At 35.2% G+C, this 24,965-nt stretch overlaps 1 protein-coding gene across 1 annotated transcript in view; it reads left to right on the top strand.

Annotated features, from left to right (window-relative positions):
* Positions 1-24,965, top strand: part of RFX6 (regulatory factor X6) — a 56,553-nt gene that overhangs the window by 10,036 nt on the left and 21,552 nt on the right. The window contains exons 5-7 of the mRNA XM_023254284.2: positions 6,206-6,283; positions 7,525-7,552; positions 22,534-22,641. Coding sequence (XP_023110052.2) covers positions 6,206-6,283; positions 7,525-7,552; positions 22,534-22,641 — 214 coding nt within the window. The remainder of the gene's footprint in view (positions 1-6,205; positions 6,284-7,524; positions 7,553-22,533; positions 22,642-24,965) is intronic.

The raw sequence follows: 24,965 nt of genomic DNA on the forward strand, positions 1-24,965 counted from the left end.
ACCAATGCCAAAATATACACCTGTTTGTTTTTTTTTTTTTTCTGGGCAGTATTTTTAAATTTGGATTTTGAAAAAGTAAAAATGAAACAAAATCATATAGGCACAAAAGAGTAATGCAAAGCAATTTTTGTCTATTTTATGTTATAAATGTGTTATATCCATAATCAATCCATTCATATTTATATCAATGTACAGAGCATGGTGCTAAAGAAGTTTTAAGATGCAAATAGCAGGATAGGATATACGCTATCAAAAAACTTTCACTATTAAGCTTCATTTATTTAATAAGCATTTTATTGAGTGTGCTGGTACTTCCTAGGCCCTAGGGATACAGTGATTAAGAAAAAGAGCCTGTATCCCACCATTGCTCAGGATTGCTGATAGTCGAGACCACCAAGTAGATTTCATGTACGCAGTAGATTGTTTGATTTGAAGTTACATTTTAATTTCGTGTAGACTTTGATCAGTCAAATCTTGCTTTTCAGACATGATGGACAAAAGCTATTATCTTATTTATTAGTAGTGATTTAGTGGGTTAATAAAACTGATATGGCAGCTGCTCTTATCACAGTAAGTTATTGCAAGTCCCTGAACAGCTTAATCCCATCATTTCCTTATCGGTCATCATTCGTGTAGTGTAAACTAACATCAGGGCTACCAGCTCAGTAGGAACATATGTTTCAGGAATTCTATATAATGATTGAAATAGGAAAGAAGAACTATAGGTGCAGGTAGAAATTTATCAGCAAGTGAAGAAAAGTGTTAGATGCAATGTAAATATTTTAGCAGCAAGAGTAGCAATAATTGCATTTGTCCTATTAAAAATATTTTCTATTTTATAACATGTTCCCTTTAAAATGTGGACATAAAAATTAATAAATCTTCCTTATTCCTAAAATGTAAATGATCTATTATTTGATATAAGACTAAGGAACAGTTGACACTAATGAATGAACACAGTTTGCTGGATAATCACAAAACTACTTGTATTATGCTAACATTTTCTTACAGAAATTAGCTAGTCATACCCAAGATTTTAAAGCAGTTTTCACATATCATTTTTAAGCAAAATGGGTAAAAATCATATAGAGAGAAAGAACTGTGCAATGTTTGGGAATCTATTCAGAGTAACCTACAGAATAGGCATTGGGTAGTGGTATACAAATTAAAATAACTAATTAAAACTAGTTATCCCACACTTATGTAGACAGTGCTTTTTATTCAGCATGCACCAACATAGGTCTTTGTAATACTGGAGTATTTCTGGCAAATATTTTGCAGCAAACTTATTTTATGGGAATATATTAACAGTGAAATAATGCTATAAAATGTAAGGATTGAGATGAAAAATCCATGTATATTTTACATGAAATTACTCTTCCTAGTTTTATGAGGTTTACCTTTAGGAGGACAGAGCTACTCGTTTATTATCTCTTCTCTGTTCTCAAAGGCATGAAATCATCACTCAAATGATAACATGTATCTGGAAGATTAAGGAGTAAAGATTTATTTTATTAGTTCCAGAAGAAACTAGATAGGAGATGTGCTAAAGCATTACAATGATCATTGGAAAATATTAAGATTTCTATTCCTAGCAATCGTCTTTCTACTTAAATATGCTAATTTCATGCCCTTTGTATATATTGTTTAGTTATACAACTTTTATTCAACCCCAATATTTTACTGGTAACCTGGGAATAAACAGTGCTACAAAGAAGTTATTGAAACTATTGGCTTTAAGAGAATTTGTGTTTTATCAGTGTCTAAATTTCTAGCAGGATACATTGATTCATCCAATAAATGAAGATTTTTCTATACAGTAATTTCTAAGGAGGAAATCAATGAAGGAAAAGATACAATTCTCTTCCTCTAAATCTAAAGTTTAGTAGGAGAGGTAAGCCACGTATACACTCACCAATGGTATGAGATATAAACTACATAGGATAAATGACCAAGAGAGGAGTTCAAAGGGCATAGAGGCCTTAGATTCCTGAGAAACCAGGCAAGCTTCATGCATTAAAATTACAATGCCTGAGCTATGAGTAAGAAATGAGGACATGAAGGAATAAGGGCATTCCCCATGAAGAACTCAACAAAGAGCACCAAGGTGAGAAAACACGTTATTTATGAGAACAAGTAATTGTGACAGTGATAGATAAGTTCAGACTGTGTTTGTGGTAGGGTTAAAGGAGTTAGTATATTTCCTTATATCATGTTAGACAAGAAATCCTTTGATCTCTACCAAATTTAAAATTGTGCTGATATATTTAAGTATGATACTATACGCATGCCCTTAATTGAAAAAATCCTGTTTCTAAAGTGTTCTTTATGACATATTATTACTTCTAACTTTTTTCATGTTATTTATTTATTCAACAAACGTTTACTGATTTCCTATTGTAGGGAGCTTACATTCTGGAAGTCCTTGTTTACATATGGATCATCAAATAAGAAAAATCCAGATCAATGGTATAGGTCTTAATGATTCTTTTTAGTTACCAATGCTTGCTTAATATGATTTGTGCTGAGCTAGAAGAGGAAGTGTTAATACTGAGTGCAAACATATTAAAAATATTTTCACTTAAGAATTTCTAAACACAAATAAAATTGAGATACAAAATTATAAAAAAGATTTTGCTTCTCAAGTACAGAGGCAACATGACCCATTGAAACAAAGAGTGCTGAGTGCATGTCTGGGTTGATAGCAGCATTTACATTTAGCCTACTAATAAAATACATTATTTTAAAAGGATTTTCTTTTGCTGGGGGTGGGGTGGGGCTGTAAGATGTAAACTCTTGACTCTAAATGTAGTTGGAAATATTACACACTTCCATTTTTAAAGATGCTTTTGCCCATTATTGGAAAGAAGAGGGCAAAATAATACAGTCATTTTAGAAAATAAGGAACAAATGAATTGTGTAATCAGAATACCCTTTCCTTAAAAGTCATAAGTAAGAAAAAATTACAAATTCATATTAGTCAGGATTCTTGAGTGTTAAAGGATGGTGCAGTTTTTACAGAACCTGATCATCAGGTGATTTTTAAAAATGAAAGTAAAATGTGCCTCAGTATTGGTCAGTGTGGTCACTGTTCCATGACTGGCAAGTGGTCGGGCTCAGGAAGCCATGAACAAGGGTATAATTTCCTGCCCTGATTTCCCATGTCTGTTTTTTCATCGTATTGACATCTAGCATAGTTGTCAGGACACAGTATGTCTTCTAATATTTGTTGAACTCCTGGTCATCCCTTTGACTTGCCCAGTGACTTTTGTCTACCACCGGGCAATGTAATTTCTTCTCAAATCTGCATGACAAACCACTTTACCATGGTATAATATTATCTACATATTGAAAAAAGATTATAGATGAGAAACAAAAGATCAACGTTCTAATAAAGGAAAATTATCAACTTTTAAAGCAATGTTTAACATATATTGCTTCAGCAAGTGGATAAAATATAGTTATTTAAACTATAGCCTCTAGAGAATAAATAGAAAACTTTGCAAGAGAAAATGAAATTACAATATATTTACCTTGTAATAGATCTGCTTGTTCTCAAACATCTTTTGCTATATTTCTTCTAATAGAAAGAAATTCCCTTTGATATCTTAGTTCTATATCTTGATTAAAAATAGTAATATTTATTTCAGACTCTTAGGTTCATTAACTTTTTATAATAATTATTAATTGTAATACACTTGCCAAATATCCTCTAAATCTGCTCATTGTTTTCATGGTTTTTAGGTCTTTTCCTTATCTATTTCTGTTAATATAAATGCTTTTGGTAAGGTCTTTACGACTTAAATAAGCTTCCTTCTTTTAGTTTCTCACTGGAGACTTAGTCATTTCCGTATTTTGGGGTTTCCATCACTTTTGGATTTCCTCCATTTCCCCCTCTGTTTCATTATACCTGATGGGTTTTTTATTCTTCTTCTACTATAGGATTATTTTCTGTATTGTAAAACTTGAGCAGTTATAAACCTCCTCTGTTTGGGGCACCTGGGAGGCTCAGTCCACTAGGCTTCCAGCTTCGGCTCAGGTCATGATCTCACATTTCATGAGTTCGAGACCCGCATCAGGCTCTGCGCTGACAGTGTGGAGCCTGCTTCAGATCCTCTGTCTCCCTCTCTCTGTCTCTCCCCTTACCCCCCACCGCCTCAAAAAACCCACAAAAAACAAAAAACAAAAAAAACCCCACCTCTTCTGTTTCAGGTTAACAGGCTACTTATTGCCCTTGTATTGAAAACTTATTCCCAGTGTGCAGCAATCATAAAATATCACCATTCACCTTGATCACCCCCCCATTACTGTTTCTCAAATATAATAGCTCTTTCTGAAAACATTTGTATAATATGTGTAATTTTTTGTTTTCATATTTAAAAACTCTTTTCTCTCTATCTCAAATAGCCCAGGGTCATCAGAGGTGACTTCTTTGCCCTTAGAACTTAATGGGAGAGAACCCATCTCTGGGCCTCACAGTTTAGGGGGCTCTATTCTGGCCCTCCTCCAGCTTTCCTCTTCCCCAGGAGACAAGGGGGCCACAGCCTGAATAAATGTGTCCATCGAGAGACCACATCCTCCTTCCAGCCCACGTTTCAGGTCCCCAGAACCCCAGAATTCTTTGTCCAAAGAGCCCAGACTTGCCTTCTCCCTCTTATGTGGGGCTCTTTGCCCCCATCCATCCTGAGAAGGGTGCTATGTTCCACCAGTATACATAGACTTGAGCCACCAGAAGGTAGCTCTTTGGCGGTGGTGGTTGGAAGGTTGGATTGATCTTGGACATGGAGGCTGTGTGTTCACAAGAGTCTCCTCACAGTGAAGAAAAGAGCAGGGGCTGTGAAGACAAGGGCTAAGGGTGGCTCTTCTCCCACCGCCATGTTCACACATGGAAGAATTGTAGATTCAAACCCACCTACCAGATCAGTATGGAGGAAAACTGTCAAGCTAGGAGGACAGGGTTATTTTATGTAATAGTTTTTTAGCTTGATTTAGATTTGAATATTTAAGTATATGGTATGTGGGCTTTCATTTGTACTCTTGCTCTGGGCCTTGGGAATGTTTAGGGGTGGACTTGTTCTGCCAAGTCTTTTTTTAAAAATTTTTTTTTATTGCTAAGGTCAGAAAAGGGGCCTTGAAACTTAGATCTGCACTGTCTTGTCCACTTTAAACTCAGATGATGATGCTAAGTTATGAAATTCTAAATACGGTTACAGCGGAGTCCCCTGGCAACCCCTTTATTCGCTTTTATTCGCTTTTATTTCATTCCTTGCTTGATTTTAGATGAATGCAAATTGAAACAATAGGTAACCAAGTAAATGGTGCTGCTGCATGTGCTGGGCTGGGAAGGAAAGGGAAGGCAGAAGTTAGGCTTCAGCCAGCCTTACTGAATTCCCACTGTTTGATTAGCTTTTGTGTAATATTATAGTGTTTGTGCCTGGGTGTGTAATAAGTCAGGAGTCTGCAGCTTAAGAGAATGAGCTACAACTTGAGAACTGATGAAATGCTATACTTGTGAGTGGCTCAGGATCCATAGACACATTTATAATAAAGTATTTGTGACGCTGTTACATTCCATGTTTCATATTTCCATTGATTCATGGTACAGTTTTTTTTCCCTCATTGTTGCACAAAAGTTTGAAGTGAAAATGACGGTGAATTGGGCTTCTCATTCCTCATGAGGAAAATAACGTTTGAAAGATCACATGCTTCATATATATTCCTATGCACGACATTAATATCTTCCTCCATACAATGTCATACTTTTTTACTCCATCCAATAGATATACTATAAAGGAAACCTATCATTTTCTTTTTCAATTGACTAAATTCAAATTGAACCGGTAATTAGCAGAATGACACTTGATATACTTGGAGCCAGTGCTGACATTTACAAATTTAAGTGGTTACATTTAAATGTCTACATTTATGAATTTTTTTGGTTTTGAAGCCTATATTTTAGAGGTTAGAAGGGGATTGGCTGCTCTCCTTTTTTAATCCTAGAGCCAGAAATATGACCATAAGTAGGACTAATGACCATCAAAGCGATTTAGCACATTAAGATGCTACTTGAAAGAAAATCAGGAAAGGAAGGTGATCAGAGGGTTGCAGTTCTTAGCTGTTCTTTCCCTCAGCTGTACTTTTATCTCCTTCTCCCCTTCCAAAAACTCCTTCATTAACACAGAGCTGGTTCCTGTCCTTGCTCTAGGTATCATTATTATGGGATTGGCATCAAAGAGAGCAGTGCATATTACCACTCCGTTTATTCTGGAAAGGGCCTGACAAGGTAGAGTTCTACTTTCTTCAAGACAAATTCTTTGCATTTCCTGAAATATGCGTAATAGCAATTGAATAAAAGACTTTCTCATTTTGCTTATTGAAATGTTTTCTTTTAAGCATCAGACCTTAATTTCAACTTTGTATGGACATTTACAATGATATGGTCTAGATTATTGGGTAATTTATGTAATTTTTGATCACTAATGAGAAATTAATAGTGAACAAGGTATACCAGAGAGATGAAAAGGAAAAACCAAGGAAACAGAATTGTTTTTAAATTAGTATTTACTCACAAGGCTGAGTCTGTTTTCAGGCTGGAATCAATAAAATAAGGGCAGAAAATGTATGTTTTTCCCCAAGAAATAACCTGTTTTAAAAATCTCTGTCTTTGGGGCACCTGGCTGGCTCAGTTGGAGGAGCGTGAGACTCTTAGTCTCAGGGTCATGAGTTTGAGCCCCACGTTGGTTATAAAGCCTCTAAAAATAATATAAAATAACATAAAAATCTCTGTGCTTCATCAGTACCTTACAAAGATGAAAAGTTTATGATAACTCATCACTAATAATACATGCTTTGAATACCAGCTTACCTTAAGTGAGATAAAGTTACTGCCCTGTTTGAGTCTCTGTGAAAGGGAATACACAAATGATCATAACACATTTCTCTAACCTGCCATTAACCATCAGGAGGAGGTCATTATTGGGGTGATATCCAATAAAACCAGTGATAATATACAATTACTATTTTTCATATACTGGAGCTCTTAGTAATTAAATCTGCATCTGAGATTGCCTTATAGTATGATTTACCAAGAACTCCTCTTAGCTCTCGAAAGAATAAATTTTTTTGAAAAGTAAAGTGACATGTAAAAAAATAATTTTATTCACCTGAGTCATACGAAGATGAACTCAGACATGGTGAAGAACATAATGGCAGCTTATTGGCTACAACTAACTGCAACATGAAAATACAGGTTAGAATACAAATGAATATTTAATATCAAATGTTCTTTGCAGATCTTATCAGATTTCCTTAAATATGCTTCATTTGCTTTTCCTTAATAGATTTATTTTTTTAAGTAAGTTGATAAGAAGGCTTGGGTCTCTTTGAAAATCAAGCAGATTTCTCCAGGTTTCTTTTGCTAATCATGATCCAAAGTTACCCCTATTGTGGGTCCTCTGCATTTCCTTGATTGCTATAACTGTATATTTATATGTTAACTAATGGAAAATATACTGATTTTTTAAGGTTTTCTGGAAGCAAGCTGAAGAATGAGGTAAGAATTACTTTCATTTCTATTTTATCTGCTATAATATGTACTACAAACTAAATAATACATGCTAACCGTCCTCATTGGCAAATATAGAAATAAATGTTAATTTATTAGGAGCCCATTAAATGATTGAGAACTTCAGAGAGAGCTGTTAGATTTGGGGCTACTGATTATTCTTTACATGGACCTACTGAACAATTTCCAATTAACGTAGGAAGGGTAATTTTTCAGTTATTCTCACCTAATACCAGATACTTAAAAGATTGCAAAAAAAAAAAAAAAAAAAAAAAAAAGACCTTTACAGATCTAAGACACTTCCAGTTGAATATAAACAAAAAGTCTAAAGCTGAGGATATGGAAGGAATTGGTATTCGGAATATACCCATTTAGGCAAAACCTTTAAGAGTTATCAAGAAACCCAAACGTTATGCTGTGGTTTGTTTTAACCACTTTGTGTGAGTGTATGTGTATGTATAGTCAGTTTGCTGACCTCTTCTACAGTGTGGAGACAGGGTGGATGGTGGAGGAGGGAGCTAGGGAGAAAGGGTACATCTCTCTAACATACACACACTCACACACTTTCTCCCTAGACACCCCTTCCACTCCCCACCCCCAACCAAAGAACAGATCAGCAAACTGACTTTATCTAAATGAGTTAGACTACCATTAGGGACTGCATGGCTAATTAGGCACACGATAAGGCCTTCATTATCCTCAAGTTATCTAATCATTAAAAAGAGGTGCCACAGAACGAAGGGCACATGACAATGTGTTGTGTGGTAAATCTGGACCTGAGGTTGTAACTCCATTAGTTTGGTGAAATGATGCAAGCATATTATCTTAAGAAATAATAGAAAGCCCCCAACCCTTTGAAATGACCAATTTCTTCCCACCAGTGCTTTTAATACAGTTAATGGCTAATTACATAATAAAATCCTCTAGATTGCTCTTTTTATCAATGAAATAATAGCTCTTTATTAGATAAACAATTGTGAAAGTGCAAAAATATTGACTTAGAAATACACTTCAGTTGACCGAAGTTTATGTCAATAGGGAATTTAAGTAATTTCTCTCAGGTGTTCTTTCTACCACTTTGATGAGGTTGGTGGTACTTAGTGAGCCATCAGCTATTACGGCATGTGTGTGGCAAGGCTCATTTTACAGAATGAAAGAAAAAATGTTTCCCCAGTGTACTGTTTCCTCCTTAGAAGAGTGCACTACAAATTCGGGTGTAGATCTTGGTAACAAATTTAAACTAAAATATTTTTGTCAGGCTGCCATATAGCTGACATTTCCAAAGACTGCAACAACAATAAAGCATCATTATTATGATGATTATAGAAATTAGCACAAGGGCTTTCTAAAGGCTCGGAACTACTCTAAACACTTAAAAAATAATGGAATTTTGTTTAACAAAGCTGAAATTTTATTTATTTATTTTTTATTTAAAAACATCTTTTTTTAGTTTATTTACTTATTTTGAGAGAGAGAGAGAGCGCAGCAGGGGAGGGGCAGAGAGAAGGAGAGACAGAATCCCAAGCAGGCTCCATGCTGTTAGCACAGAGCCTGATGCGGGCTTGAACTCACGAACCTTGAGATCATGACCTGAGCTGAGATCAAGAGTCGGACACTTAACCGACTGAGCCACCCAGGCACCCCTCAAAGCTGAAATTTTAAAAAATTATTTGGTACCTGAGTGATCAACCATCATAGTTTGCTCAGGACGTGAGACTTCCAGTGTCAACTTGCATATATTACAATTCATTTGAACACTACTAACTGTGAGGTAGGGAAGATCAGTGTTAGCGTTACTACCTTACAGCTAAGGAAACTGAGGCTGAGAGATGTGTTTGTTTTTTTCAAATTCTGAATTAAGTTCTACTTTTTAAAACTCATGCTCAAGACATTAATCGATAGATGGAGTTACAGATACTAAGGAACAAAATAGTGAATGGATAGAATTTCTCTTTTACAGTGTAGCAGGAGAACATATCTTTTAAAGTAATTATATGCAATTATAAGGGTATCAACCTAGTTTAAGTGGTCAGGAACATTTTCCATAGGAAGTGACATTCAAGGAAAGAACTGAGAATAAGTGGGAATCTGGAGTGGAGTCGGGAAAAAAAGTAACAGTGATGGAATCGATGTAACGTTATAGGTTAGGGTTTCTCAAACTTGGTATTACTCATGTTTTGGGCTATATAATTCTATGTTGTGAGGGATGTCCTGTGCACTGCAAGATGTTTAGCAACATCATGGTATCTCTGGCTTCTACTCACCAGATTCCACACCCTCCTCTTGTGACAAGCAGAAATGTCTTTGATGTTACCAAATGTCAACCACTGACATATGGGAAGGCAAACAAGGAGCATCATGTTATAGATTTGGGGATAAGTCTGGATGAAAGAATATCTGGATGAGGATGATAGCTCTAGAGATGGAGAGAAGTGCCTGATTTTAGCTGGGAAACATTGGTAGTGGATTGTAAGATGGTTCTATTTTTAATTTTTTGAGGAACCTCCATATTGTTTTCCACAGTGGCTGCACCAGTATGCATTCCTACCAACAGTGCAAGAGGGGTTTTTTTTTTTTTCTCTACAGCCTCACCAATCTGGTTGTTTCTTGCACTTTTGATTTTTGCCATTCTGACAGGTGTGAGGTGATATCTCACTGTAGTTTTGAGTTGCAGTTCCCTGAAGATGAGAAATGTTCAGAATCTTTTCAAGTGTCTGTTGGTGTCTGTTCATGTCTTCTGCCCATTTTTTCATTGGATTGTTTGTTTTTTGGGTATTGAGTCGTATCAGTTGTTTATAAATTTTGGATTCTAACCCTTTATCAGATATGTTATTTGCAAATATCTTCTCCCATTCAGTAAGCTCCTTTTTAGTTTTTTTTTAATGTTTATTTTTGAGAGAGAGAGAGAGAGAGAGAGAGAGAGAGAGAGAACATGAGTGGGGGAGGGGCAGAGAGAGAGAGGGAGACACAGAATCCGAAGCAGGATCCAGGCTCGGAGCTGTCAGCACAGAGCCCGACGCTGGGCTCGAACTCACAAACAGTGAGATCATGACCTGAGCCGAAGTCGGATGCGCAACCAACTGAGCCACCCAGGTGCCCCGCTTTTTAGTTTTGTTGTTTCCTTTGCTGTGCAGAAGCTTTTTATTTAAATGAAAATTTTAAATGAAAAGACATACCACATGAGTGGCTAGGTATGTTAGATATTATAAATGGGCCAATTCTTCCTAAATTAATTTAGACATTTAATACTCTAATAAAAATTTGAGTGGGTAATTGATTTTTGGAAATGATTAAAATGACTATACACTTGATGTAGAAGGATATACAGAAAGTAATAGTTAAGAGAAATGTAAATAAGAATAGTGAAAAGGGACTTGTTTGGCAGATATCAAAATATTATGACACTATGATATAAACTCAACTGTAGGTAGAATAAATCCATAACAGAGATTAGATACCTGAAAAAAAAAAGACCCTAGTATAAATAAGGATTTAATGTATGATCAAAGAGACATTACAACCAATGAAGGAAATTTTTTTTTTCAGTGAATTGTCTTAATTGTTTTTTGGAGGAGGATGTAGTGTCAAATAAATAAATAAAATTCTTCATAGCATGATGTTAGAAAAATTGACCATTTTGGAAAAAAATTATGCCTCATGAATTTCATATAAATGATTAAATATAAAAACAGTACTTAGAAGGGAACATTTTTATCTACTTCATTTCTGGATAAGGAATGATTTTCCCTTTTTTTGGTGCAAAAAAAGGTGATTTTATTAAAGCACGGGGACAGAACCTGTGGGTAGAAAGAGCTGCTGGGAATGATTTTCTGAGACGAAAACAATTTAAGAAGTCAAAGGAAAAATATAAAGTGGAGAAATTGAAAACTATTTTTGTATCAAGAGCATGATGTATAAAATTTGAAGTCAAAAAGAAGACTGGAGAAAATATTTTCAGCAAATATGACAATGGGATAATATTTCTATTAAGTGAAGAAATCCTATCAATTTATAGAAAACTATGAAGATGACAATAAACAGTAAAAGACATGAATAGAAAATACACATAAGGAAGAAAAGGGCAATAAATGCATGAAAAATGGACTGTCCAATAAATAAAAAATAAATAAAATTTTGAATTCTGTAATTATCAAATATTTAGAAATTAATATGATGATGTTGGTGAAGTTCTGGTGAGATAAGCTGTTTCGTATCCCTTTGGTGAATACTGACCAAACTCCCTGGAAAAAAAGTTGTAAGATCTGTATCAAGTCTTCAAAGTGTTCATGCTTTTTCTCCCACAGTTTCACTTTTGCATGAATCTCATATACAGAAATAACAGAAAATGCTTACAAAATATTATGCAAAAATTGTAATCGACAACTATGAAAAACTGTATAACCTAAATTACTACCAATAAAGAAATGGTGACATCATTTTTAAAAAAAATATTTTTATTTATTTTTGAGACAGAGAGAGACAGACCACAAGCAGGGAAGGGGCAGAGAGAGAGGGAGGCACAGAATCCGAAGCAGGCTCCGGGCTCTGAGAGCCTGACGCGGGGCTCAAACTCACAGACTGTGAGATCATGACCTGAGCTGAAGTCGGATGCTCAGCTGACTGAGCCACCCAGGTGCCCCATGGTGACATCATTTATAGGACTTTTATGGGAGTAAATATTATGTCATTTATTAAAAATCTCTTTTAATGACATGGAAAAATGTTAATTAGGAAGAAAAGAAGACACAAAAGCAAATATATGTATATGTGGCTTCAAATGTAAATAAAACTGGATATTTACATGTCATATATGAGTGACAGGATTAATATGCTATGCTGTACAATATAGTAGCTATTGGCCACATATGGCTATTAATTACCTACAATTTTGTTTCTCTGTCACACTAGCTACATTTCAGGTCGATAATAATCATATAAAGTATTGCAGTGTAGACAGAACATTTTCAGCATCACAGAAAGTTCTGTTGGGCGGCACTATTTTAGAACATGTAAAATACTCAACTCCATGATAAAAAGACAACCCAGTAGAAATATAACATGGTATATGAACATGCAATTCATACAAGATGAAAAATAATAACTGCAAATACTATTGGTATTCATGGCACCCCTCCTGACTGACCATAACATGGGGTCAACAAATATTTTGGATACCATTCCTGCCAAGAAACATGTGAAAAGTGCTCAAGTTAATCAGAGAAGTTTTCATCAGGGAAATGCAAATTAAAACCATAACAAATGGTCATGTCACTATTTTTTGAATAACAATAGTCAAAAGTCTGAAAATAAGCATTGTCAGACATGTGGAGCAAAGGAACGCTCGTGAACAAGAGAAGGGACAATGACTAGTAAAGCTGAAGGTGCACACGCCGTATGACTGTATTCCTAGAGAAACCTTCACACGGTGCGCAAGCAGGCACACTGCGGTATTGTTTGCAATCTCAGAATGCTGGAAAACAAATGGCCATAATGATACAGTGAGAGAATAAATGTTAATATATTTATACAAGGTGATACTATACTGCTTTGGAAATGAATGAACTATAGCTACAAGAATTCAATTAGATTCATCTCAAAAACCTAAAGTTGAGTGAAGAAAACGTATTGAATGTAGAAGGATATATACCGTATTATAGGAGTTTTAAAGCAATAGTATATGTTGCTTAAGAGTATTACATATGATATAAATTTTTAGAGGTTTAAATAGGAATGATATAAACTAAATGAAGAGCATTATTTCTTGTGGGGAGGAAGGTAATAAGATTAGGAAAGGCTACAGAGACTGTTTTAATATTTCAAATTTGTAATGTCTCAATCTGGTTAGTACATGGCTACTTAATACTCTTTATCCACCCCCTTTTTGAGCTTTAAATTTTTTTTTCTACGTTTATTTATTTTTTTGGGACAGAGAGAGACAGAGCATGAACGGGGGAGGGGCAGAGAGAGAGGGAGATACAGAATCTGAAACAGGCTCCAGGCTCTGAGCCATCAGCCCAGAGCCCGACGCGGGGCTCGAACTCACGGACCGCGAGATCGTGACCTGGCTGAAGTCGGATGCTCAACCGACTGCGCCACCCAGGCGCCCCCTTTTTGAGCTTTAAATAGTTCATACTATACAAGAAAACAAAATGAAAATAAGAAAAGTAAAACAAAAGGACAGGAAGAGGATGGTAAGAGTAATTATCAGCTTGTGGTATGAATTTTGATTATTTTACATTTTTATTCATAAATGTAGTAATTCAAATTTCAGAAATGTCTTAGAGAATGTTTCAGAATCCTTTCATCCTCTGGAATAAAACTAACAAAACCTACTCTCAATGCTTTGTCCTGATCAAAGAAAGCCTTTCTTTTCCTGTGAATCTTCTAGTGTGCACCAAATTTTGTTTTAACTAGCTCTAGTAATGAAGTTGCCATTATTTCTTAGGGAGCCAGCCCCTTTGATTTTTTTCATTTCAACCAGGAAGTCTCTCTGAGCCTGAATTTCCTTCTCCTTAACATCGACCATTCATGGCCATTTAACAACTTTGTACCAAGATAAATAACAAATCCTCCCTCCTTGGTATATGCTTTGCAAATATTTACAGACTGTTATCATGCTCTCTTTTGGTCATCACTTAGCCAAACTGTGCTGCTTAAATCCTTTAATCTTTCCTCATAAATCAGACCCTCTTGCCTTCTAATCATATGGTTTCTTTTCTGCAGGTTTCTTCTTGTTTTCTTTTGGAAATAAGACTTAATAGTTTACCCAAGAGTACTGAAGTCATTGGCTGAGGGGAACACCCCCCCCCCCCCACACACACACCTCCCAGACCTCTGTAACTGGCCTGTGACGGGCACCAGTTTTGGTGCAATTAAAATAGCAAACATATTAGTGTAATTAAAATGATCGTGTTTTACTTTTTTCCCCAGATTATCAATTGTTTCTTTTTTTTTTGTGCTGCATGTTTTGGACTGCACATTATTATTTGATTTATACCAACTTTGCACACAATTGTTAACATATCCAACAAATTTAATTTTTAAAGTTTTTCCTTCGGCACTTTTGCCTCCTGTTGATTCCAAATGTTGCTGGCGTCTATTACACAAAAGTACTATTTATCAAGATAAGAGTTTTAAATAAGTATTTAAATATAATAGATATACTTTGTTCCTTAATATGTGTTTCCTTAGCACTCTAACATTTAAAAAAATTTTTTTGATGGTTATTTATTTTTGAGACAGAGAGAGACAGAGTATGAACGGGGGAGGGACAGAGAGAGAGGGAGACACAGAATCCGAAGCAGGCTCCAGGCTTTGAGCTGTCAGCACAGAGCCCGATGCGACTGAGCCACCCAGGAGCCCTTCTAACATTCTTTTTATTTGGAAATGTATTGTTCATAACACATACATACACATTTTATTTTATTTTTTTATTAAAATTTTTTTAATGTTTATTTATCATGGAGAGAGACAGAGTGTGAGTTGGGGAGGGGGAGAGAGAGAGGGAGACACAGAATCTGAAGCAGGCTCCAGGCTCTGAGCTGTCAGCACAAGCCCAACGCGAGTCTTGAAATCATGAACTGCGAGATCATGACCAGAGCCAAAGTCAGATGCTCAATGAACTGAGCCACCCAGGTGCACCCATGCATTTAAAAAATAACCTAAGATAAAAATTCAAGATCTACCCCACAGCTTAATGGAGAGAGGTCCTCTCTGTGCCCCCATCCCAATCACCTACCAAAAGATACTGCTGTCCAAAATTTGGTGTTAATCACTACTGTGTTTTTCCTTAAAGTTGATCACTTATGAATATATACCTAAACAATGTGGTTATGGCTACACAACAATATGAATATACTTAATACCACTGAACCATATACTTCAAAATGATGAATAATTCTATGTGTTGTTTTATTACCCTATTTATTATTGCCAGTGTATTGTTCATTATGTGCCCTACATAGAATGGATTCATTTTTTGTAGACCTTCTGGTTTCATCCAGCATTAGATTTTGTGATTGATCAATGTTGATGTATAGGTAGCTTTAATACCCTTATTTGTACTGCTGTGTAATATTCCACTGTATGAAAATATCACAGTGCATTTATTTATTCCATTGTTGGTGGACTTTTTTCTTTTCTTTTCTTTTTAAATATAATTTATTGTCAAATTGGCTAACATACAGCGTGTAAAGGGTGCTCTTGGTTTTGGGGGTAGATTCCCATGGTTTATCGCTTATATACAACACCCAGTGCTCATCTCAACAGGGGTGGACTTTTTTTTTCTGAAAAACTAGTGCATGAACATCCTCCAGGCACACATGTGCAGAAATGGAATTCCAGGTTCTAGGATACGCTCATGTCTAACTTTACTAGTTTAGATGAAGTTGTTTTCCGAAATGGTTATACCAATTTATATCTGCCCAACCATGTGTGAGCATTCCTTTCGTTCCACATTCTCACTGATATGTGGCATTGAATGACATTTTAGTTCTTGCCAATCCAATGGATGCAAAACGGCACCTGTGATTTTCATTTGAAAATTGCTTTTAATAACTGCATCAAAAATATAAGGTTGCATTTTTTAGGGTTTTTATTGGCCAGTTCTCTTCTTTGAAATATTTCCCTAATGATTAGCAATATTGAGTATCATTTCATGTCCTTGTTGACTAATGTATATCGTCTTCAGAGAAATGTCTGTCCACATCCTTTGTCCATTTTTGTTGTTTTGTTGTTGTTAAGTTTTACAAGTTCTCCATATGTCCTGGATATTTATCCCTTATCAGATATATGATATGGGAATATCTTCTCCCTTTCCATTGATTATCTTTTTACTCTGTTGGCAGTGTTCTTTGATGCACAGAAGTTTTTAATTTTTAGCAAGTCCAATTTGTCTGTTTTTGTTTTTGTTCTCATATCTAAGAAATCATTGCCAAATCTAAAGTTATGATGATTTTTCCCTATCTTCTGAGAATTGCATAGTTTAGGTCTTATATTTTGAATATCTGATTCATTTTGAATTAATTTGTTACATGGTATTTGGTAAAGGCTTATCTTCATTCTTTCACCTGTGGATATCCAATTTTTCCAGCACCATTTGTTGAAAAGACTGCTCTTTCCCCATCGAACGCTATTGGTACCTTTGTCAAAAATCATGTGGCAGTTTTTGTGAGGGTTTACTTCTGAGTGTTCTGTTCTGTTCCACTGTATGTTTGTCTTTGTGTCAACACTACTCTCTTTTGATTATTGTAGCTTTTTAGTAAGTTTTAAAATCAGGAATTGTGACCTCTCCAACTTAGTTTTTATTTCAAGATTGTTTTTACTATTTGGGGTTCCTGAGAGTCCATATGAATTTTAGGATGGATTTTTCTATTTCTGCAAAAACCATCATTAAGATTTTGCATTGCATCTGTGGATTGTTTTGGGTACTATTGACATCTTAACAGTAAGTTTTCCAAGTCATGAACATAGGATGTCTTTCCTTTATGCTTTAATTTCTTTGAGCATTATTTTATAATTTTCATTATATGAGTCTTTTACCTCCTTGGTTAAGTTAATTCCCATGTATTTTATTCTTTTTAATGCTATTGTAAGTAAAATTGTTTTCTTAATTCTTTTCATATTGTTCATTGTTATGAAAATACAACTGAGTTTTTCATGCTGACTGTATCCTGTCACTGTGCTAAATTCACTTATTTCTAACAGGGTTTTTTTGTGTTTGTGCAATCTCTATGGGTTCCTACATATAAGATTGTATCATCTGCAAACAGATAATTTTACTTCTTTCTTTCCGATTTGGATGCATTTTTGTTCTGGCTAGGACTTCCAGTACTATGTTGAAAAGAAGCAGTGAAAATGGGCATTCTTGCCTTGTTCCTGCTCTTAAGGGAAATACTTTTGGTCTTTCACTATTGAATATGATGTTTGCTGTGGGTTTTTGATGTGACTCTTATTATGTTGAGGTAAATTCCTTGTTTGTTAAGTATTATTATTGGGAAAGTGTGTCAAATTTTGTCAAATGCATCAATTGAAATAATCATGTGTTTTCCTCTCTTTATTCTGTTAAGGTGGTCTATTACACTGATTGATTTTGGCATCCAAGGAATAAATATCACTTGGTCATGGTGTATAATCTTTCTAACATGTTGCTGAGTTCACTTTATTAGTATTTTGCTGAGGATTTATGCATGAATATTCATAAGGTATATTGGCCTGTTTTGTTTTTTTTTCCCTTGTAGTGTTTTTGTCTGACTTTGGTATCAAAATAATGTTGGCCTCATAAAATGAGTTAGAAAGTGTTCCCTCCTCCTCAATTTTTGGGAAAACTTCAAGAAAGTATGGTGTTAATTCTTCTTTATACGTTTGGTACAATTCACTAGTGAAACCATAGGATCAGAGCCTTTCTTTGTCAGATTTGTCATTACTAATTCAATTTCCTTGATTATAGACTGATTCAGATACTGTATTCTCTTTCTTTGTGATTCAATCTTGGTAGAATTTGTGTTTCTAGGAATTTATCCATTTCATCTAGGTTAAACAACTTGTTGATGTACATTTGTTCATGTATTCTCTTAAGATCCTTTCTCGGTAGACTCAGGAGTTTTTCCTTTTTTTTATTTTAATCATTTGAGTCTTCTCTAGTCTTTCTTTTCAGTCAGTCTACCTATGAATTTGTCAATTTTGACCTTTTTAAAGAACTAACCTTTGGTTTCATTGATTTTCTTTATTGTTTGTCTATTCTCTATTTCATTTTATCTCTGTTCTCATCTTTGTTATTTCCTTTCTTCTGCCCACCTTGGGTTTAGTTTGTTCTGTTCCTAGTTCCTGAAGTTGTTTACTTAGATTGTTGATTTGAGATTTTTTAATGTAAGCATTTATAGCTATAAATTTCCTTGGCACCACTTTCACTGCATCCTGTAATTTTGATGTAGTATGTTTCCATTTTCATTCATTTCTAAGAATTTTCTAATTTCCCTTATAATTTCTCCTTTGATCTACTGGAGTGCCTGGGTGGCTCAGTCGGTGAAGTGTCTGACTCTTGATCTCAGTTCCGGTCATGATCTTACGGTTTGTGAGATTGAGCCTCGTGTCAGGCTCTGTGCTGACATTAGAGACTGCTTGGGATTCTCACTCTCTCAAAATAAATAAACTTTCAAAAAAGAGTATGTTTAATTTCCACAAATTTGTGAATTTTCCTAGTTTTCCTTCTGCTTTGATTTCTAACCTCATGCCATTTTGGCCAGATAAAATATTTTGTTTTATATCTATCTCTTTAAATCTATTGAGACTCAATTTGTGGCCTCACATATGGTGTAACCTCGAAAATGTTCTATGTGCACTTGTGAAAAATGTGTATTCTGTTGTTAGGTAGTGAATATTTTAATTCCCTTCTCATTTGCTTTGGTGTATATTATGCAACGAATTTCTTTTTGGCTACCATGGGGATTACATTTATCATCCCAAAGTTATAGAATTCTGACTTGAATTTATACCAGCTTAACTTCAATAATATACATAACATTGCTCCTTTCAAGTTTGGTCCTTACCTCTTTCAGTTATTGATGTTACAGAATTACATCTTTATAAATTGTGTGTCCAAAATACATATACTAATAGTTGTTTTTTTAATAATGCATTAGTCTTTAAATCATGTAGAGAAGAAAATGTGGAGTTACAAACCAAAGTTACAATAATACTAGCTTTTAGACTAATTGTTTTTTTTTTTTTTAAAGAGACATAGTGGTCTCTTAAATCATGTAGAAAACAGAGAGTGGAGTTACAGCTATTGCTATAATAATACCAGGTTTTATAATTGCCCATGTGTTTACCTTTACTGGGATCATTATTTCTTCATATGACTCCAGGTTATTGTCTAGTGTCCTTTCATTTTAACCCACAAGACCGTCTTTAATATTTCTTGCAAAACAGGTCAAATAGTAATGAACTTGCTATTTACTATTAAGTATGATATTTGCTGTGGATTTTTGATAGATTACTTTCATATTTTTTATTTTTTGATATTTTGATAGATTATTGAATGATTAGGGAATTTTTTTTCTGTTTCTAGCATAGACAGAGAGGGAGAAAGAGAAGTGAATGGTGGCTGGATTTTTTTTTAATGTTTTTATTTATTTTTGAGGCAGAGAGAGACAGAGCATGAGCAGGGGAGGGGCAGAGAGGAGACAGAGAATCCGAAGCAGGCTCCAGGCTGTGAGCTGTCAGCACAGAGCCAGACGGGGGGCTCAAACTCACGGACTGTGAGATCATGACCTGAGCTGAAGTCGGACGCTTAACCGACTGAGCCACCCAGGTGCCCCAATGGTGGCTGGATTTTTAACAAATACTTTTTTTGGATCAATTGAGATGATTACATATGGTATTCTACCCCCCACCCTGCCTTTTCTTCTGTCAATGTAGTGTGTTTAAGCTTGACTTGGTTATTATCATTCTTATTGACTGTTGGATTTGGTTTGCAAGTATTTTATTTGGTACTGTTTCAAGTATGATAATAACCAGTATTGGCCTATGATTTTTCAAGTATGATAATAACCAGTATTGGCCTATGATTTTTCTTTCTTTTTCTGTCCTTGTCCAGTTTTGGCATAAAAGTTTTCAAATGAATTGGAAAGAGGTTCTTCTTTTCCACTGTCTGAAAAAAAAATCTTTTAAGTTTGAAATATCTGCTTTCTGAATGCTTGATAAAATTCACCTATTAAATCTTCTGAGCCTGTTTTTTTTCCCTTTGTGGAAAGATTTTTGCTTATTAATTATATTTGTCAATGGAAATGAGACTATTCTCATATTCCTAACTTAGATTTAATACAACACATGTATTGCCATTGTTTGGTTTCTGTTTCTCTATCTCTCTTTTCCAATCTCACCGAATTACATTTTGGGATGAATAAACATGATTTTCCACCCATGAGAAAAGGCATAAGAAAACAATGTAAACTTTCCTAAAATTAGAATTTAAGTGCATTTTTGTTATGTTTATCTATCAAATGTTAGTTTCATATTCTTTGCCAATTACTTTTTCCTCCTTTTAAGATTAAATTCTTTACTTCTCACATCCTATTATTTTCCCTATTTATTGACAATGCCACTCTTTGACTGTACAATGATGATTCATGCTCATAAATGACAAATCCAAGCATCAAAAATATTTGAAATATATCTTGAATTCTTAAATTTTTTTTCTTTTTCAACGTTTTATTTATTTTTGAGACAGAGAGAGACAGAGCATGAACAGGGGAGGGGCAGAGAGAGAGGGAGACACAGAATCAGAAACAGGCTCCAGGCTCTGAGCCATCAGCCCAGAGCCCGACGCGGGGCTCGAACTCACGGACTGCAAGATCGTGACCTGGCTGAAGTCGGACACTTAACCGACTGCGCCACCCAGGTGCCCCGTCTTGAATTCTTAAGACTGATTAAGTAGAGTGGATTGTGATTAACTGTGCTAATATATCAGTTCATGGTAGTTAATCATTTATATAGTAGTTCTTTATTAATTTCTTAAGAATTAGGGGCGCCTGGGTGGCTCAGTCAGTTAAGTGTCCAACTCTTGGTTTTGGCTCAGGTCATGATCTCATGGTTCATGAGTTCAAGCCCTGCATAGGGCTCTGTACTGACAGCACGGAGCCTGCTGGGCATCCTCTCTCTCCCCCTCTCTCTCTCCCCTTCCCCTGTTCCCTTGCACTCTCTCCCAAAATAAATAAATAAACTTAAAAAAAATTTTTTAAATCCTTAAGAATTATTTAATCAGAATAATTCTTTTCTATCCATACTTGAAAATAAAGCATAACAAGGGTGAAAACTAAAACCTAATCTGAAAGAAATAGATTTCTACTGCACTTTTAATAAAAAATTTTTGAAAGCTTATATCAAATCCGTCAATGAGAAATCAATGTTCTTAAAATACCTGCTTTGAGGACTGAAAGTCCTCCCAACTTCTTAGTGATTTAACATGTAAGTCTGTAATAGTCTGCAAATGTTGGGAATGATAATACAGGGTAGGAACCTAACCTGTATAAGCAATAAATCTTCAATATGACAGAGACAAACAAAGAAATACAAAAGCTGTAGAAGAAAATATAGGAAAACTATGGGAAAGAATGAAATTTTGTCCTTGCCAGGAATACTTTCCTTCCTATTCTATAGTCACAATTTCATTCTTTGCCTAAACTTTTTATTACGATCCAGTTTGCTAAAACTTTGTTTGAGGGGCAGGAACAATTAGTTATGACCTGGGAGACGGATTTGCTGAGGCTCTGGTTCCATCACAAATATGCATTCTCTCTTTCTGTGTGGATTTTTTGTAAGTACATCAACCCTGTGGCATTATATATTATTTGTTTTTTGTCACTTTTTCTAATTTTTGAAGACTACTAGAAGTGTGCTATTCTCCAAGGGATCAAAAGAAGAACACATATGTAAATTCAGGGTGGGGTAAGGTTGAGATGAGAAAGTCCAGAGTACCAATTTGGGAATGAGAAGACTTAAGCTCCACTCCCAAGCTATCACTAATTATTTCTGAAACTAAACAAATTAGTTAACTTCTTATCATCTTGTTTACACAATCCATAAATGGATTTGGCAATTCTTGATCCTCGTAGAGTTCAAATTCAACAGTTCTAAAAGTAGGTCTTTCAAAACTTATGCCATTAACAAATGTGAACTAAAATTAAATTTCTAAAAGTTGTATAAACTGACAAATGTTCAAAACTAAAATCCAAAATAATAGGGAAAATATCCTGACTATGAAATTATTTATGATTTGGAAACAACGATTCTGCTGACAGCTCTTTTTTGTTCAATTGAATGATCTGAACAGTTTACCAAAATCTCTTAATTTGTCATCGTTTGCAGGATGAAGAAGAATGATATTTTATGGGTTTCTATTTTATTAGAATGGTATTTCAGAGCCAAATAGTTAATAATGATTTATTTCTTTTCATTTTTCTAAATTATAGGGTGGCTTCACTCGTAAATACTCACTAAGTTCAAAAACTGGAACACTTCTTCCAGAATTCCCCAGTGCTCAACACCTTGTGTACCAGGGATGCATTTCTAAAGACAAGGTATCAATTAAAGATACTTCTTTATTGATTTTCTGATATGTTGGTTCCCTATCGCCATTTGCTGGGAATCTCATGGCATTTGCAGGAAGCAGTCAGAAATCTGCATAATCAAACATAATTGACTGATTTATAGGAGGGACAAATGTTTACTAACATTGATTAAACACTTTCCAATTAATTATTTACCATCTCCATGATAGTATGTAGTCAGAAGTTGGCAAAATAAACCTCAAAATACTAAAGATTATTTTTTATCTAAAACTCAATATCAAGGAAGAAAATATGAGAATTGTCTCTCACATGCAGTTTAATTATAAGCTTTATGTTTTTGATTAGCTTCATATAATTTCAGCAGTCATCAGGCATTTGTCTAGGACAATTTGTTCCTAGCACTGAGGGGGCAATATCTAGATGAATGGCAAGGACTATACTAGAAGTTGACAAAGCTTCCTTTCCATTCTAAAATTCTGTGTTCCGTTATAGTTGCAATTTTTTTGAAAGTTAAGGAAGAAACAGTTTCATAGGATTCAGTTTATAAATAATCCTTAATGTGACTTTTCAATGCTTATATAGTAAAATCTAAGAGTAAATCCTCCTCTATTTCTGAACTTCTAAAGTCATTTGCTGAGTTCTTACTGGCTGACTAACAGCAGCATCCATTATTAAATCAAGGCATAATGATTTCTGCATTTTTTTTCAACCAAAGTTCATTTCTTATTAACATTTAAGGAAAATATCTTTTGTTTTAATTTTTTTAACATTTATTTATTTTTGAGAGAGAGAGAGACACACACACAGAGTGTGAGCTGTGGGAGGAGGTGGGCAGAGAGAGAGGGAGACCCAGAATGTGAAGCAGACTCCAGGCTCTGAGCTGTCAGCACAGAACCCAACGTGGCATTCGAAATCACGAGCAGTGAGATCATGACCCGAGCTGAAGTCAGATGCTCAACTGACTGAGCCACCTAGGCGCCCCAAGGAAAATATCTTTAACAGTATGTTAAGTCAGTTCGTATTCTTGAGGTACAAAGACAGAGGAATGTGATTAACTAATGTCCAGCTGACTTAGTAGTGGGTTTGTGTAGAAACTGGAAATAAAAATAATGCATTGATAAAAAGATCTATTGACAGATAAGTAGAATTGCACAGTCACTTCCAGGATTTATTCTTATTCCTGTTAAGAATAGGCAAAATATTGAAGATAATTCTCAGATGCTGATTCCAAGCAAGTCCCCTGAAGTATGTCCACTTTCTACCATTCTCCTCTCCCATCGTATTTCTTGAGATTATCACATCATTTTTTTTTAATCTTGTAAGGTGTGATATTATAACTTTAGACTTGGATGCCTCATGTGGCAGTCTGTGGAGAAACCTGTGGAAATCAGTGGGACTCCAGGGAACATGGTTCTTTGGAGGAGAGTATTGTTGGGTCCCTTTGTGGAAAGAATTGCTTACATGTAAGCATATCATGAAGATGTTTGCTGTGTAAGTAAATCTACCTGGTGAAAGAGAGGGGAATGGAGAGGGCAACAAAGAAAAAAAAAAAAAGAAATGAGCATGTTTCAATAGTTAATTTCAATTTCTCTGCTAGCTTCCAAGGAATTCCTTACCTGTCAACTTGAAACCCTGGTCTGTAGATCATTTCTCACTCAGGTATCAGGATGCTTAAATAACCCCTGGTTTCTAAGTTCATTCCCAGCGGTCCTCATCATGAGTACTAGGGACTAACATCCTCTTTGTCCCTCGAAAACAGTTGGATGCTGCTTTTCACCTTCTTAGCCAGTATCCCAGTTCCCCAAGTAACTTGTCAGTTTCTAGAAAGAAGGGTGGGGCTGAAGCTAAGCACTTTAAGCACCTGCTTTCTTGAGACAGAAAGGATGAGACTTCCCAGTGAAAAGTTGATCCCAGTGAGGTGGGGGTTGGCCAAAGCTGAGGGACCACTTTCTGCCTCATCATGGTGTCACTCAAGGCAGTTACCACCCTCACCACATACTAACTTTACTGGAGATAAGCCTTGCCTCTGCTCCTGCCTTCTATAAGGTGGTGTGTTATTCTCAGAAAACTGAGCAAAATTATGTTTGTAAATAATGCAATGCTACAATAAAAATTTACATAGTCCGAAGACTATGTGAATATTAAATAAGCAAATGTAGTACCAATAGTAAGATTAAAAACTTTAACTGATTTGTGTACAAAAGAATACATTTGAACACATAAGTGGAAATACTTGTGAAGAAAGAAGCTTATTTATATTTTAGGGATCAAAGCTTATTTATATTTCAGGGATCAAAGGGTTAATTTTTTTTCAATATATGAAATTTATTGTC

Source organism: Felis catus, chromosome B2 (genome assembly GCF_018350175.1).
Source record: "Felis catus isolate Fca126 chromosome B2, F.catus_Fca126_mat1.0, whole genome shotgun sequence".
NCBI lineage: Eukaryota > Metazoa > Chordata > Mammalia > Carnivora > Felidae > Felis > Felis catus.